General features: G+C 35.6%; 2 protein-coding genes and 1 pseudogene across 2 annotated transcripts; 1 reads left to right on the top strand and 2 right to left on the bottom strand.

Moving 5' to 3' along the window:
• Positions 1-431: 431 nt before the first annotated feature.
• On the bottom strand, positions 432-8468 carry LOC109006835. Its single transcript, XM_035682897.1, has 11 exons — positions 7692-8468; positions 6905-7222; positions 6513-6815; positions 6122-6427; positions 5963-6031; positions 5078-5575; positions 4934-5002; positions 4166-4330; positions 1977-2193; positions 1483-1824; positions 432-1116 (listed from the first exon to the last, which is right to left on the bottom strand). The coding sequence occupies exons 1-11, from the start codon at positions 8358-8360 to the stop codon at positions 1004-1006; spliced, it is 3069 nt and encodes a 1022-aa protein (XP_035538790.1). The 5' UTR covers positions 8361-8468; the 3' UTR covers positions 432-1003.
• A 1796-nt stretch (positions 8469-10264) lies between these two features.
• On the bottom strand, positions 10265-13411 carry LOC108983823 (uncharacterized GPI-anchored protein At5g19250-like; the record flags this gene model as incomplete). Its single annotated transcript, XM_035695595.1, has 3 exons — positions 10265-11070; positions 11488-11613; positions 13246-13411. Coding segments are annotated over 3 exons (825 nt in total), but the record flags the coding sequence as incomplete, so codon positions are not given.
• Positions 13412-14609: 1198 nt separating this feature from the next.
• Positions 14610-16131, top strand: LOC108983827 (annotated as a pseudogene).
• Positions 16132-17039: the final 908 nt, after the last annotated feature.

Below are 17039 nucleotides of genomic sequence, written 5' to 3'. Positions count from 1 at the left end.
AGTTAAATTTTTAATAAATTTAACTTTAAACTAATCTTTTGAGAATGCTCAAGGACGGATGGCTATGTTAGAGCCACCTTTGGACAATCACGTGGTGGCTCGAGCAGAGCCATCTCATGGTGCTTGAGGTCTGAGCTATCACCAGATCGACTTAAATAAGGCCATATATATATATATATATATTGATTTGTTGATTTTTTTGTTTGAAAAATAGTAAGAGAGAAAAAAGGGTAGCTGACGTTATAGCATTACCTTTGCCATAGAAACTGGGAGATGACTGCATATTGTAGGGTTATGGCTGACATCAAAACTTCTTTACAAGTTCTATTTATTGCATAATGCCTCAACATATGCTAACTCAGTTATGTTTTCAATTAATACATCTCAGTGGAAAAAGCTAATATGAGAAAGAAATGACTCAATCTACAATGTATTCAGCCACCATCAGAACAGACTGATCCTGATTGGAAAGTCCACATATGTTTCACAATGTATTATTCAACATTCTCATGAATATTCAACATTCTCATTATTCATGCTTAATGCCTCTCAATCACAATACATAATTAAAATGGGAAAAAAGGTGGAGGAAGAAATCATTGACTATCCTCAATGTTTCACAGCTATATTTTTTCAATGTATATGGGTAATTTTTGTCACCCACTTTCAGAATATTACAGACTGGACAACAAAATACTACACTACTCATACTTCCAATTGCTAACCTATAGCTTCCGCCAAAAAGAATGGTGATCAATGAAGAAAAAGAAAGAGAACGATGAGAAAGATTGAATTGTATACTTGTCCTGATGAAAACCGAGCACCCTACTGTTCATCAGGGTCTTGAAAATCAAACTCTGCTTTTGAGTTCCCTCGATCATTGTGTCAACTGCAGTTTGTGCTCCAAAAGCCTCATTCCAGAGGAAACAATTCAATTTTGATCACTGCTGAGAGCTCCTAGAAAGCATCCTAACTTTTTTTTGGTATGATTCCTTATATATCATCAGCTACCATGAATTTGAGGCAACTTAGGAGGATCTGTACTTATTAGATTTGCCCACAAGTTTGCAAGCGTGAGAAAGTAGTGCTCCCCATTCCAAACCACCAGTTTCAAGCCTGGTTCAGTCAATTTCAGAGAAAGTTAGAAGACGCCAGGCTCCCCCATACTCTCGCCAGAAGGGGAAAAAAACAGAGAATGAAATTCAAAATTAAGATATGGATTAAGATGATCAGGATTTTAATAAGACAGAACTCGCTGTTTTCATTCTGGGGTGTGATAAATTTGAACTACAAAAAGAAGCTGAAATTAGGAAATTCTTTCAGATATTATTCATAAGTACTGAGATCCAAATTTCCTACTTGTTGAATCTTAGTTGTTCAAATTTTCATTGTTCTCATCAAGCTGTGTAGAGGAAAATGGTTATTTGATTGGCCTGTGTTAACTTATTAACCCGCGAGAGCTATAAAGTCAATACTACATACCTGGCACTGTTCCTGCAGTTAAGGCTGATAACCTACAAATAGGTTGTCCTGAGAATACATGATTTTGAAGTGCAACTGCATCAATATCATGAATATAATTGATAGATTCCAGTAGTGCCTTTATTGTTCCATCATATTGAAAATCAATATGATCAGAAATGCTTTTGAGAGCATCTTCAAGTCCTGAACTTGCCCATATACTATAGCATTCGCTTAGAAGGCCATACAAGCAAGTGGCAACGCCAGAAGTTAAAAATATCCATGGCTTATAAAGCTTGGTTGAGGCTCCAAGAACTTCGACGACTCTGTAAATTTCTCCAAGGGCAAGGATGCATCGCTTCCCTGTATTTTCATAAAAAACAAAAAGAACAAAAACATACATCAATGATAGAATTAAGGACAAGACAAAGTAGCTTTTTTGAAAAGGATGAGAAAACATAAAATAAATATACTATCATCATTATCAATGATGGTACCTAACAGTCAACCAGTACCTTCAGGTTCAGATAGTATTTGACTTTGTACATTCTTTTGCAACGACTGCTTCCAAATTGAGGCCCCATGTTTCAGTTCATGAGCACAGACAGATAGTATACTAGACCATGTCGAAACATAATATTGTTGCTCCTCCATTGTTCCCAACTTAAGAATCGCTAGTGTTGATTCCACATCATTAAGGAGTTCAATAGCCGATTTCAAATCCTTTTCTGCCTATTAAAAAGAAATGAACACTGATAGGTTACAAGCCAAGCCAACTCATCAATAAGCAGAGTATTATAAACAATTCAAAATAGGAAAAAAAAAATCTTGCCTTCTGAGTTTTAAAACATAGTATTCCTTAAATTGTGTGTTGAAGAAAGCAAAAAGAAAGAGATTCAAAACAGCTCGATAAGATCCATAGTTGTTTAAAAATCTAACTTTTAAGTTCGTCACGCATTTCCTTAAGGTCATACTGGAAATTGAATTCCAACAAAGTTATATGAAATACCTACTTGAGCAATTAAGAACCAAGCACTGGGTTATTTTCTTCCGAAATGAAAGAAACAATCAGAGGGGGGAAAGAATGGCAGACAACGAGGTAAGAAAACTTATTAGAGCTGGAAAATAAACAGTCCTGAACACTAGCATTTAATATCAGTTCCCATGACAACATTTCCTTTCAATGTAAGACCATTTGGGGAGTAAGGCTTCTTCAAGAACAGCTTTCTTTGTCTGGAAGGTTGCATTGGGGAAGATTCATCCTGGATAATTTGAAGAAGAGACATATTATAGTGGCAGAATGGTTTTGTATGTGCGATCAGAGTGGGGAATCAATGTATCATCTCTTACTTCATTGCAAGGTAGCTAGCTCCTTGTGGCAAGTGGTGCTTAGTCTATTTGAGCTACTCTGGGTGATGGATCTGTTAGCATCTTGAAAAGGGAGGTTTGAGAGTCATCATAGCAAGACCTTGTAAGAAAATGATCCCAATTTGGCACGCATAGGTGTTGCTCTTGTATATGTCCCATATACTTGGGCTTTTGCCTATACTTTTGATCAATAAAATCTAGGAAGAACTCAAGGCTTTACTTTTAAATTCACTCTACCATTGGATGGCAGCCACCCATGTCTTATTTACTTTAGTTTCCAAGAATTCTTCGTCTTTTTTCTTACTTAACAAAAGAATATCAGCAGATATAGCACTGCATAAACGGCACAGGGTGATAGGTTACAATGGAGGTGCTGTGGCAGCAAGAAGTTCTCAGTCAAGACATATTATAAAATATTGGCATCACAAGGTAATGTATCTTTCCCGTGGAAAAGCATTTGGAGGTCTCGTGTACCTTCCAAAGTGGCTTTTTTTGTGTGGACTGCTGCCCTTGGGAATATTCTAATCACAGATAACTTAAGGACGAGGGGTCTCATTGTGATGGATTGGTGTTATTTGTGCAAAAAAATGGAGAATCAGTGGACCATCTATTATTGCATTGTGAGGTGATGAGAGAGCTGTGGAATGGGATATTTAGTAGAGTGGATGTTGCTTGGGTTATGCTGGCAAAGGTGGCTGACCTGCTTGCTTGCTGGAAGGGTCTACAAGGTTGTTCCCAGGTAGCAGCAGCATGGAAGATGATCCCGTTGTGCATTATGTGGTGTACTTGGATGGAAAGGAATGCACGGTGCTTTGAAGATAGGGAGCGAACAATAGCGGAGCTTCAGAATTTTTTTCAACATACTTTACGCCTATGGTTTTCAGCCATTGTCCTTAATGGAGATAGTGTACATTATTTCTTATCTCTAATTTACAGTTTTTAGAATGTATTTAGGCGTTTTCTTTTGTATGCTCCATGTGTACATGGACTATGCCTATTTTCATTCATATCAATGAAACTTACTTCTTACTTATCAAACGAAGATATAGCAATGCATAAACATATCTTTACTTGGCTGGAAAAAGAAGCCACAGCTTATATAGCACCAGCAGCAGATCAATCATGGTTTCAATCCTAGAGTTAAGAAAATCCCACATATACTTACCATAATACTATCAAATTTATGCAGTTCACAAGTTTCTGATGTTATTTATGTCAACTCATATTGTATATCAGAAGAGAATATAACTAACAGGTAACTTTCAAATATTGAAGCTTTCAGCTGTAGTATCGATGTTTTCTAGTTCTTCATAAAAAATCAACGAAAGATGCATACCAATGTCAATCTTCTTGACATCTGATATTCTGATTCAAGCACTTGGAACTTGGGTTCCAGCAAACTGTCAAGAAATTCATTGAAGTGAATCGTTCTTGCTGATAGATCCTCTGACCAGACTTCTTTCGAGATCCGATTATCCTTGTGCAGTTCATTATAGAATTTCTACGACAGAAAGCAACAGTAAATGATAACAAAGTTCAGAACCATATAGAAATTTAGCTCAATGGATTTATAATCATAATTTTAAAGCACAAATTAAATAATTTTAGAAAACCAAGTTCAAAATAAGGAGAAAAATATTCAATAGTCTTGCATTATTGACTGTAAGAGAGAGAGAGAGAGCTTTTTTTTTTTAATACATGATAAGAGAGTGAGAGCTATAAGAAAGAAAGTTAATGAGATGACAATAATATTTTTTTTTTTTATAGGTAATGAGATGACAATAATATTCACTCATAAATCTGCTTGTGTGAGTGATTAAGGAGAGAGAACCCAACCTCTAGGAGTCATAATCATATTAAATGAGTTTCTTATGCACTCAAGATAAAAAGCCAAGTTACTTAATAAGCTTCTACGCAAGTTTATTTAGCTTTTTTGTAGTGCATACTCTTTTTTTTTTTTTTTTTACTTATAAAAAAAAGTAGTGCATACTCAAAGCATAAGCTAACAAACATTTTGAATATATTTTTCTATAAGTAAGGCAGATTATAAATATATTTTTTTTATAAGGCTTACAAATGTATATGACCAAGTACAGTCACCGACCTGGATTTCCTCATCAAGAGATTTCGCTTTTGCCTCTTCGCCAGAAAGAACAGCAGTTCTTTGATCTTTCTACAATTTGCATTTTCACAAGATTAAAGTGATAAACAATTTTTTTTTTTTTTAAATCTTAATAGGTTTACCAACCTTCAGATTGTCAAGATGAAATACTGCAACTGAGCTCAGTTCATCCTTTAATGTGCTATAGAAATCCACATAATCATTTAGCTCTAACGTGGTAGAAAGTGGTTTCTGTGAATCTCCAAGATCAATATCAGAAGTTCTATCTTCAGTTCTGGTTCCAGATGCGGCAGTCTTAAAATCCCAGGAACCATCATCAAAATCATCAGCACTGGTGATTAAATCAGATTTGAATAGTGTTGTGCTGGAATGCATCCCATGGTCACTTGCTATTGGTGTATGATTAACAGAAGCATTCTCCTCAGCTTGACTGTATAAACTTGATATTAGATCACTGATAGATACATTAGAACTAGGAATTTTAATGCCATCTCTCAGGTTGGAAGTGGGTGTGACAGTAGAAACATCTTGAAGGATTGAGGGTTCCTCCGAACCTAGTTCTCTATCACTGAAAATATTTATGGGCAAGGGTTCCCTGTGATTCTCAGACCTTATGCCATTCCTCTGGCAAGAATAAGATAAAAGATGGTCACAGAACTAGAAGAAAAGGCGTTTGATAATGAAAGCGTAAAGCATTACCAATACTACTAAAATTTCAAAAGACGAACAAATTTTGTAAGAAAGAATCATATATCAGCAAAGAGAACAGATCAACATCGAGACAGCATATATATGCTTAAAAATCAACATCATCTTAATTGTGTTGCAGTGACACATATGCTAAGGATTGCCTTGGTAGACCCGCATCATCCAAACCAACAAGAAACATCAATATCATTTTAAACCAAACCCCCCGGGCTTCGACCATTGTTTCTGCACACAACATTTTGAACTGAAGGAAACTTAATCTATAGATTTCAATAAAATAAGCCTATAGCCTGAATATACTACCTGGATTTCGCCACTTAAACCAGGTGCTTCTACACCAGCAGGAGAATAATCAACAACCTTGGACTTTTCCTACAGCAACCAAACTAAATTTTTAGCATCCACATTCTCTGCTTACTTAACAAGGTAAAAAATTAGAATCAAATCAAAATGATACATAACCTCATGCTTCAAAACAGTTTCTGAGAATGCATCCTTGAATTCCCCAAGGTTCTCACCAGATTCATCATTCTCAGCAAATGGAGAGGAGTTAAAACCATTCTGTTTGCTTTTAGAATAAGATCCAGAGATCATGTCATCTTGATCCAAAGAAGTCCGATTGAAATCAAATCCAAATTCCCATCCTGCAGATTTGGGAGAAATACCATCTGATCCTACCAATGAATCTTTAGGATTGCTCACACAATCGAGATTAGAAGTGCGTGCTTCTATACCAGCAGGAGAAATATCAGCAACCTTTGGCTCTTCCTGCAAACAAAAGCAAGCATGAGCACATTCTTCCAAAGATTCAACATTGTGTATGGCAAAAGGAATTCAAATCAAAGTCACTTACTGATTTGTGTTTCAATCCAGATTCTGAAAATGCATCATTAAATTCACAAAAGTTCTCATTGGCACCAACATTCTCATCAACCAAAGAGGATACCAATTCATTCGGCTCACTTTTAGAGTATGACTCCAAGATTATACCGTTCATAGAGCTTGGGTTGAGATTAAATCCAGAGGGCCCTTTCCTGGAATTTTGAGAGATCCCATCTGATACAGCAAAAAAATCTACAGGACCAACGACACCATCACCATCAAATGTTTGCGCTTCCCCACCAGCGAGAGATGTATCAGCAACCTTTGGCTTTTCCTACAGCCAGACTTAAAGTTTGATGATGCACATTCTTTGAAATCTCAACATTATCAGTAAAATGAAGAAACCAAATCAAACTGACTCACCAACTTATACTTTGATCCAGTTTCTGGGAATGCATCCTGAAATTCCCAAAAATTCTCAACAGAATCAACTTTTTTATTAGGTTCCGATGAAGTCATCCCACTTGCAGTATCATTGACCTTGCTTTGGGAGAATAAACCCGCGATAAAACCATCTTGTTTAGTCAAATGGCTTGAGTTAAAATCAAACCTAAAACCCCATTCACCACGGCTGTTGGAAGTTCCATTTGACACCACAAACAAATCACCAGGATCATGTACACCATTGCTAAACCCAAATGTTCTGGCTCCCTCCGCACTTTCCTGTACTTTCGGTTCAACCTTTACACAAGAAAATCTTTGAGTTAGAGTGAATGCAATCCCCATCAAGCGCATATGTTTCTACATGTCCAACGGCATGATAGAACAAACTATTGCAAGTCCACAATAAACATTACTGCCAATTTAAGTAGCTTAAAGAAAGGTCATTGCTTTAAATTCCCAAGGAAAATTCGTTCGTATGATACACACTATCGACGTACAAATACCCATAAATTAAACAATACCCGCCCGGATTAATTGTAATAAGAATCAGAATTTCAATTTCGAGATTGTAAACTATTTGGGGGCTAAGGAAACAAAAACCTCTACTCAATTGTGGCTAGTTTAAAATTATGAATCAACAACATAGCTTCCCAAATGCCGTGTTTACATATCAATTCACTACTTTTAACTCTTTACAGAGTTTTTAATAGTTTAATTACTTGGAGACCAAACAAAGAAACTAAAAGTTTAAGAAATGCTCCTTCACCTTAGAATCTCCATTTCCGATCTGAGCTTCTGGCTCCGCAACCTTGAATTCCCACCCATCATCATCATTGTCATCATCAAGTCCATCATTCCCATCCGCCAAATCCGAACCCAACCCATTCGAATTTGAGTCCAACCGGTTTATACTTAAATTCGACCCATTCGTACTAAAATCCGATTCATTTGAGTTCAAACTCGACCCTTTCTGGGTCTTGATTTGCTGATTCTGACTATACAGATTTGTAATCAAATCATTAACGCTGGAAGCGGATCCTTCTCTCCCAGAATCGCTTTTTATGTTGTTAACGATAACGCTCGCACCGAATTCCCTCTCCTCTGTCAATTCCTCTTCCAATTCCCCAAATATTGACAACGGCAGAGCTCCCGTTGGCTTCACCCACTGGGCCGTCCCCGGCTCGATCCGATCCGGTTCACGGGGATCGGTTATAGATAAGCTATTGTTGTTGGGAGGGTATATGGGATGGGCGGCACCACCGGGAAGCTCGTGTTTGGGGGTAGTGATGAATTCGCCCCATGAAAAGGGGGATGGTGATGAAGAAGTGGAAGCATTTGTGCCTTTGACTATGGTCGAAGCAGAATGGACGGCGGGGTTCGGGAATGATGCAAAATGAAAGTCCCCGAAGCTCTCGTCGTCGTCGTCGTCCGCCATAGCTGAGGCCGCCTCTATCTCTCTCCGTCAGTTTTGGGGTTTTGTTGCGAAACGGTGCGCATATGGTCCATGTTAGAAGAGCGCGATGGATGGATTCCGACACGGACGAGAGTCGGGCCCAACCCAGCTGTAAGGGCAACACCGGTTTTTTCTTTTTTAACTCGTCATATCATACATCGTATATTATTTTTATTTTTATTTTTTAATATTTTATTTATTTATTTTATTCGTACTTAATTAATTAAATTCTTCTATTCATTATCTTTATATCATATACTTATAAATAAAAAATAAAAAATAAAAAATTATGTATAATATGTAATACGAATAATAAGTAATCTAAATACAAAAATTTGACTAGAACTATGTGACTAATTTGAAAAGTTTGGATATGACTAAATGAATAAAGTGATAGAGTTTATCTTATATTTAGTTTTATAATTTGGATGAATTTGAAACACTCTAATCACTTTATCTATAATTATTTTGATTTTATCTAAACGTTGTTATAAAGTATTTTAGATAAATAAAAAATGTAGAAATCAAATTCCAAGAGATAGATCTCATCCAAATAAGAGTTTAAATATGATACTGTCAATGCTGAGAAGATAAATATTAAGCATTAACAAAATCCGTCAGCAAAGTTTTACCATGACTCAAACTCCTATCAGATTTGTTCCTTCAGCAAAGTTCTACTGCGAGTCAAATTCCTATCAAATTATTTATTTAAGAGATTCTACTGTTAAGATCTGTAAAGATTTTGGTTTTGGAGATTTTGGAGTGCGTGCTTACTCCATGTTGGAGTTTGATTGATTGAGTTAAGTTACTGAAGTTCCATGAGATAAGTCAATAGTTTGAAGATTGTCAAAGGTTCTGACTGCTACTGTGGTAGAGACAAATAAATTGTTTGTTGAGTTAAGTAAGAAAGTCAATTAGCAAAGATTTTATAGTTGAGAATTACTTGTAATTGATTTTCAAATAATAAAATTGATTTTTCTAGATTTTGCTTCTCCGTAAAGTTTTACCTTTGATGAGTTATTTAAAGGATTTCATTTCGTAACCAAGTTTGGTGTTATACAATTTATTTAGTTTATGTATTTGATTGATTATCAAATTATTTCATTATTGATTATTAACTAATTTATTGAGTGATTTAATAGATCGTTATATTATAATACAAGGATACATGAATAATTTCAAGTAGAATGTTTTTTTATTGGACGATGCTCGTTTGTTTTTCAAATAAACTTGAACTTATATATGAATTTTTTGGACAATTTGTTATTTAATTTTAAATATTTTTTGTCAAAATATTATATATAAATTTTTCTATTTATCACAATAAAAATTATATTTAAAAAATTATTATTTACAAATCGGTGTGAAGAACATACTATTCCTGCTATTTACTCAATAATATTTAATTAGTAAGAAAAAATTAGATTGATATATACATGTTTATACTAAGATTTATATTAATAGGGGTTTAATTGCCTTCTGTCATATTATTAGAATTATGGTTTCCTTTTATAATTTTGATAATATAAAAATAATAAATAATTATAAGTATAAGTATTGAGCTAAGTTAAAGAATAATACTAGATATAATTATGATTGTACAAATGTCGTGTATTTATTTTGTAAAAGAGTAAAATTTATTATTAAAATATTAAATTTTTCTATATGAGTCTTATATTTATTTATTTTTTTCAAAATAAATGTGTAACGCTTACGTATTTTATGATTGTAAATATCATTTCTATATATAACACGGTGTCATGTGTTAGCCACATTGCTTTAGAGCCACCCACACCAGCATATATACAACATATGGAATATCATGTAAAGCTATCATTTTAAAAATTTAAATAGATGGCAAAATATAAATTTAATTAATTTATTTACATGTAAACAAGAATTAAAAGATAGAGTTGGCCAACACATAGGCCAATGTGATCGTTGTCATGACCTTGTTTATACATGATACGCTTATATAATGTAACAAATTAACGTAACCAACACTTGATGCTGACAAATTACAAAAATACGTACACTTATTCACTCTACAGTTCCTGACAGGAGAACTCAATACAAACTTTGAGTTCATTTTTTATTTTTATTTTTTCTGACAAATTAAGACATCAGCAGTTGGGCATGCATGCATGCAGCTTCAGCTCTCAGACAGACACGATATTGATCAGAAGCAAGCAGCTGAATAACGAAGCAATTACCATGACGAGAAAACTTGGAGCCAAAGATATTGGAGCACCGGAAAAGCTTCCCGTCGACGTGTTAGTGCTCAAAATCACGACAATCCAGTCATCGTCGGAGCCAATCCCAGCATGAGTGAAGTTGGAGTCTTTAAGATATCTTCCATACTGAGAATTTCTGTAGTTGTTAAGCACAGTAGTCTCGTCTAATTTGGCGACACAAACAGGCAAAATGGCACCATCTGCAGTGGTGCTGACATTGATGTGACAGCGCCTCAGGAGCTTGTCGAAGTCTTTGAAAGCACTGTTCAGGCGACGGTTGGTGTCCGGAGTGTATCTGTAGGAATGGGCGTCAAGGCAAGGTTTGTCTTTTTTTAACTCGTCTGCGATTTTGTCAGCAAGGCAAGCTGCCTTGGCGTTCGGAATGAACACGGGGAGATTTAGTACCGACTTCCTGTAGCTGTTGATGTCTTTGAAGAGCTGTTTTTCTTCTTTATCATCTGTAGGCCGTCCGATATTGTTAATTAATTATAAATAAATACTGCAATTATGACTAGTCTTCCTAGCAACTAATATTCAAAACTCATGAAATTAAATAAGATCATTAAAATAAACTAGCTATGGCATGAATATCCTCAGTTACTTCTTAACGATTTATTACACAATGTGTTACTCATGTATTGCTAAGATCAATAAATTATATTAAGACATAAGACATGATATAATGGAATTTTTTTTTTATAAACAAAAAAAAGAAAAAACAAGCATTAGTGATGGATTATTTACGACGATAATGATTATTTAGGACGAAAATAGACTATTTTTTTTTATAGAAATTAATTATTTTTATAAAAAATAATTGACTATAAATAAATAATTTTCTTGTAATGAAAATTAATTAAACATCGTAAACTAACCACCGCAACCATCTGAATAAGAAAGAAACGGCATGCCATGAAGAATAAGCAAAATAATTATGGGGAGGCCAAGTTTGAGGAAGGCGGCCATGGCTTCAGCTGCAACAAGCTGAGATATTTGAGCACCTTATGGTATTTGCGTACAGCTAGAAGATCGGAGTGAAAGAAAAAGATGAGCATTGTGTGTTTTTGTTAAGATAAGTAGTGACCTTTGAATCTTTGCTTTTTTTGGGTTGCCTTGCTTGCCAAGGTGATCCAAGCTGTGGGATCTTTTTGTTTCTTGTGCAGTTTAAAAGTTACAACTTTCATGATCAATGACTACTGAAATTCTTCTTCATTATTTTTGAAATGGATGATCAGATTGGACTGATGAGAGACAATGTATATTATATATTTACATTAGATTGAACGTTGTTAGCAGACGAAATAGAGAATTGAAAAGTTTTGAAAGTTCGAGAGTCCACTTTAATGTAATTAGTAGTTTTTAAAATATATTGTGAATTGAATGAAAATTAGAGAGAACAAAATATAATTAACCCTTAATCTATTATATATGATATTATTATATGTTTGATGTTAGGATAAAATATAAATAATTACATTTTTTTTCATTAGTTTAAATTTTTTAGACGAATAATGATTTTACTTGATATAAAAGTAAAAATTTTGAATTCGAATCTTGATTTTATATAGAATAATACTCTATTTTATTTCATTAAATATTAAATATCGAACCATTTACATGACCTTCGAATCTCTGCTTTTTACGTGGCTGCATGCCTTGCTTCCCAATTAGGTGATCCAAGCTGTAGCCGGATCTTTTTGTTTCTTGTGCGGTTCAAAAGTTAGAGCATTCATGGTCAAGGATGATCAAACTAGGGCCAAGACACATAACTAACTGTAGGGGCCACGTAGGGACGGCCTCATTGTCCAAAGGTCCCGTGCCAGTAGTACGTACATGCATGATACGAGTAGTGTTACAGTTACAGAAGAATAATTTATTAAATTTATTTTAAAATAAAAATAATTTTATAATCTGATAAATCATATCAAACTGTATTAATTTGTAAAATTATTTTTTATATAATCAGTTTATAATTAGAATATTTTTTCATTATTAAATGTTGTTAGTGTGTCTCATTCTTTTTGAATCGAATGTTTGAAGAAGAAGATAAATATAAAGAGAGAGACACATGGTAGTTAAGTAAGATCTAATTTACTGTTATATATGTAAACTTGTCTGATACTAGCACGGCCTACTACATATCATAATTATATTTATTAATCTATTTTTTTTATTATTTTTTTTTACAAGAAAGTTTGATTTTTAATAGTATTTCTCATATTTTTGCAACTGGGCATGTGTGCATTCACTACAACAAGAAAGCCATTTTGCAAGGAACCAATCTAGTCGTAAAAAGGACTTTTTTCATTGCACGAACCTAACCACGTGATTATATTTATGTTCTAATTTCTGAGAAATCTGAATTGGGTCTTAACATTGATCTGATAATTAATTAGACGTATATTAATTTAGTAAAGATTTTTTTTTTAAAGGAAGTAAAGATTAAATAACTAAAATAGCATCCGATCTAAGGGCGATCTTGTTGCACAAATATTCGCTTTACCGAGGCTTTGATCATCAGTTGATAGCTAGCTAGATATATCATGCAATATCGATCATGTATATATAATATTGGAACCAAATCCGGAACAAACTGGCCGCATTAATATTATGCCGTCTACAGTCGAGCTAGCGTTGATCTTGCATTCGATCGTCCGTGTGTTTGGGGAGGTCGTAGAGCTGAGTATTGGAGCTTGGCACGATGCTCATGCCGTTGGTGGAGCTGGTGCAAGGCTCATCCTCTAATTCATCTGCAATTTCGTGGGCAAGGCAGTCTGCTTTGCCATTTTTCAGACTGACTTACTGCTTGCCTGAAACTGTTGATGCTGAAGAAGATTGTCTTCATCCTCTGTGCAGATAAAATGAAATATATACAGGAAGGTCTCAACTGATCATCATTAGAAGTCACTGAAATAAAGACAATATGTCTATGCTGCAGTGTAATATATATGCTAACAGTAAAGACTCGATCGCATGCAATAAGTTTTCAGACTCATAAACCGATCGAGTATGAGTGATCATCACTTCCTAACGAATGAATCGCAACTATTTAATACAAAAACACCATTATATATAACAAACTGATTATTCTACCACACAAATTACGATCAAAACCTACAAATCAAGAAACTAAGAGAAGGAGATGAGGTAGAAATTAAATACCATTACAGAACACTGGTCTAGGAACCAAAACTAAGCCGGCAAGAGAAAGAGACGAAGTCTGAAAGAACCCATGCGATGGTGATCTGATCACTGCCAAAGACCTTTTGCGAGAGGATCTAAGAATGCTCTAAAGAAGGAAGAAATAATTAAGTGAACAGATAGAAGGACTTGTGGTAGTAGATGTATATGATCCTTTTGAGGTTTTGAATTAATTGATCTAGCTGTGGATTGCCTTTTTGTTTTGAAAGAAGTTGGATGCAGGTCATGCCACTTCGTATGAGAAACATATATAATGGAAAACGGATATGCCAAACTGGCAGGTATAAATTGCTTGATCTTGCACGTGGCGGACATGCAAAGATACGAGCTGACATATAATTGATCTAGCTGTGTATTTTTTTTGCCAAAGTATTCGCGCGGTGACTAAGAAATATTATTCAAGAAATTGATAAGTTTCGGTGAGATGATCTTGCTTATATATAACTGGACTAGCTAGCTTGGTACACCTGGCTGAATTGATCTGTACCTGCGCCATGAAAGATAATGACACGCCCCGAGTCCGGAATATCTCATATATAGTACTAGAATGCATGAATAGCCTCCACCAGATCAACCTAGAAACTTCCCACCTTACTTCATCCAATGTATATATCTCCATTTCCACAGACGTCTCCGCAGTAGGCAACTCACCCGTCACGTTGACATCCCTCTCGCCAAGTCTCCCCACTTGCCTGCCCCACACGTACGCCAGACAGCTATATAACTCGCATCAGTTTGAACTACTTCCCGCCCATGCATATCCAAGGTCTCAATTGTTGTAAGCTCTCCCGATTAGTATATGTTTCTAGGTCCTTAGCAACTCGATCTAGACCACCTTGTTATCCTCCCAAAACCCACAGGAAGAATCCTTTTCCGGCTAGATTTCCAGCAACTCAGAGGCCCTTTAGAGTGTTTGAAAGAATGGCTTCAGGTGGCCAGCACTTTCCACCACAAAGGCAGGAGACACAGCCTGGGAAAGAGCATGTCATGGAACCTATATACCCCTCAGTTTGAAAGCCCAGACTATAAGCCATCCAATAAACTTCATGTATTTCTTTTTTTCTGATTCATATTAATATTACGAGCCTCAATTAATGCAGGCACGATTAAATTAACTAACGTGAAAGTTTTGCAGGGAAAGGTGGCGTTAGTGACTGGTGGTAACTCGGGGATTGGACGGGCCGTGTGCCACTCCTTTGCTCTGGAGGGTGCGACCGTGGCCTTTACATTTGTGAAGACTCATGAGGATAAGGATGCCCAGGACACTCTCATGATAATAAAAAAGTCAAAGACGACGCCTGATGCAAAAGAACTAATGGCAATAGCGGCCGACTTGGGATATGATGAAAATTGCAGAAGGGTGGTTGATGAAGTGGTGAATACCTATGGCCGGATCGATATCTTAGTCAACAACGCGGCTGAGCAGCACAAGACCACCTCAGTGGAGCCTGGAGGAGATTGATGAGGAAAGGCTTGAGAGGGTGTTTCTCATACTTTTTCACAGTCACGTAAAAACGAATTCATATATATATTGCTTACATTAAATATATGTCGTCAAAATTAACGCGCAATTGATGTGGCCTTGATGATATAACTGATGGTGATAGGCATGCTTTGAAGCACATGAAAGCAGGGAGCTCCATAATCAACACGACATCCGTGACTGCATACAGGGGAAGTAAGAGACTGATCGATTATTCAGCAACAAAAGGTGCGATAGTGGCTTACACGAGAGCTCTGGCTCTCCATCTAGTACAGAGAGGAATACGTGTCAATGGGGTTGCCCCAGGACCCATCTGGACGCCATTAATAACGGCATCATTCAGCGAGGAAGAGTGCGCTAAGTTCGGGTCTAACGTGACGATGGGAAGGGCAGGTCAGCCTGCTGAGTATGCACCAGCTAGCATATATATGTGTTTCTTGCTTGCAGCCATTGCTCCTCTTACATGACTGGCCAGGTTCTACACCCCAATGGTAAGTTTAATCATATTAATTTAGCTGCAACTTCATGTGCATTGGCTATTTATTTATTTTTGGTTAATTTCTCCTTTGGGCTGTATATGTTTTTAAAGGTGGGGCCGTAGTGAATGGCTGAGGGGTTGTAGGTGGAAACGTGCTTGCTGGGATCTTTTGGTATCTTTCGAGAATGGGATCAATCGTCTTGTATATGAAGGAAAGATAGGCAACAGTGTCCATGGCCATGGGTTGTTTTGTGAAGTTTGTAATGTATTGTACGAAATTCGAAAGCTAAACAAAAAAAAAAAGTTTATATATATATGTACGAAAGCTTCTGTGTCGACATGCATATCTGGTCTGGTTGTAGCATGGCTGAGGCTGTAAAACTTATGTATCTGTTGGTCTTTGTTTAAACATCTCAAGCTAGCTAGTTATGAGTACTGTAACAAAATGCTATCTATCTGTTTAATTTACTTGTTAATTAAGCTTAATATATAATTATCACCTCTCATATAATTAATCGATCTAAGCATGCATCAACTAATTATTATATGCATTTCGGATGATCAGAAGGAATGGTACCATACAACATTGCACCACGTACGAGGGTTGCCTTAATTAATTTGTATAAAGTACTACTTGTGAGACGAGAATTATTAATGTATCGAATTAGCTGCGTACGTATATGCATGCAGTGGAGAGGTCCAAGCTGCATGTACGTAGCAGAATTTTATGTTTTACCATATGGTATATATATATGTATGAGTGAAATATTCATGTGCTGTGATATTTTCTTCCGAGAAAGGAAGAATAAATTAATTATACGTTCATGATCAAGATTCGGAAGGTCTATAGAGCGCGCGAGAACCTTCTTCATAAACCAAGGTACATATAGTAGAGCTAGCGCACCTAGCTAACAAAATTACGTCAAGTGACAAGTACTACGAGAGCAAACACACATCGAGCAAGCTGGACCTGGGCTCGGAATTGATCTCATCTCTATCCTCACAGGGCATTAAACCTACTTTGTATATATAGCAAAGAGTTTATTATCTTAATAGATGGCTACAAATAGATTTAACATATTATATAAAATTATGTTAATTTATAAGTTTAGTTTTGTAAAATTTTTTTGTGTTTATAACACTTTTCATTTTAATAGAATTAAGATAAAACAGAATAAAAAAAATCTCACAAATTGATATGGTATAATATATACCAGTATGCCACGTCGGTTAAGTTTATTTTATTTTATTTTATTTTTACTTCC

This window comes from Juglans regia, chromosome 11 (genome assembly GCF_001411555.2).
Source record: "Juglans regia cultivar Chandler chromosome 11, Walnut 2.0, whole genome shotgun sequence".
In the NCBI taxonomy this organism is placed as follows: domain Eukaryota; kingdom Viridiplantae; phylum Streptophyta; class Magnoliopsida; order Fagales; family Juglandaceae; genus Juglans; species Juglans regia.
This window is presented reverse-complemented; position numbering and strand designations above follow the sequence as displayed.

Coding starts and splice junctions, on each gene's coding strand:
- LOC109006835 (XM_035682897.1), bottom strand. CDS start 8,360: ATGGCGGACGACGACGACGACGAGAGCTTCGGGGACTTTCATTTTGCA. Junction 6,428..6,512: donor CTGGATTGAAACACAAATCA/GTAAGTGACTTT, acceptor TTTTGTTTGCAG/GAAGAGCCAAAGGTTGCTGA. Junction 4,331..4,933: donor CTCTTGATGAGGAAATCCAG/GTCGGTGACTGT, acceptor TTTCTGTCGTAG/AAATTCTATAATGAACTGCA.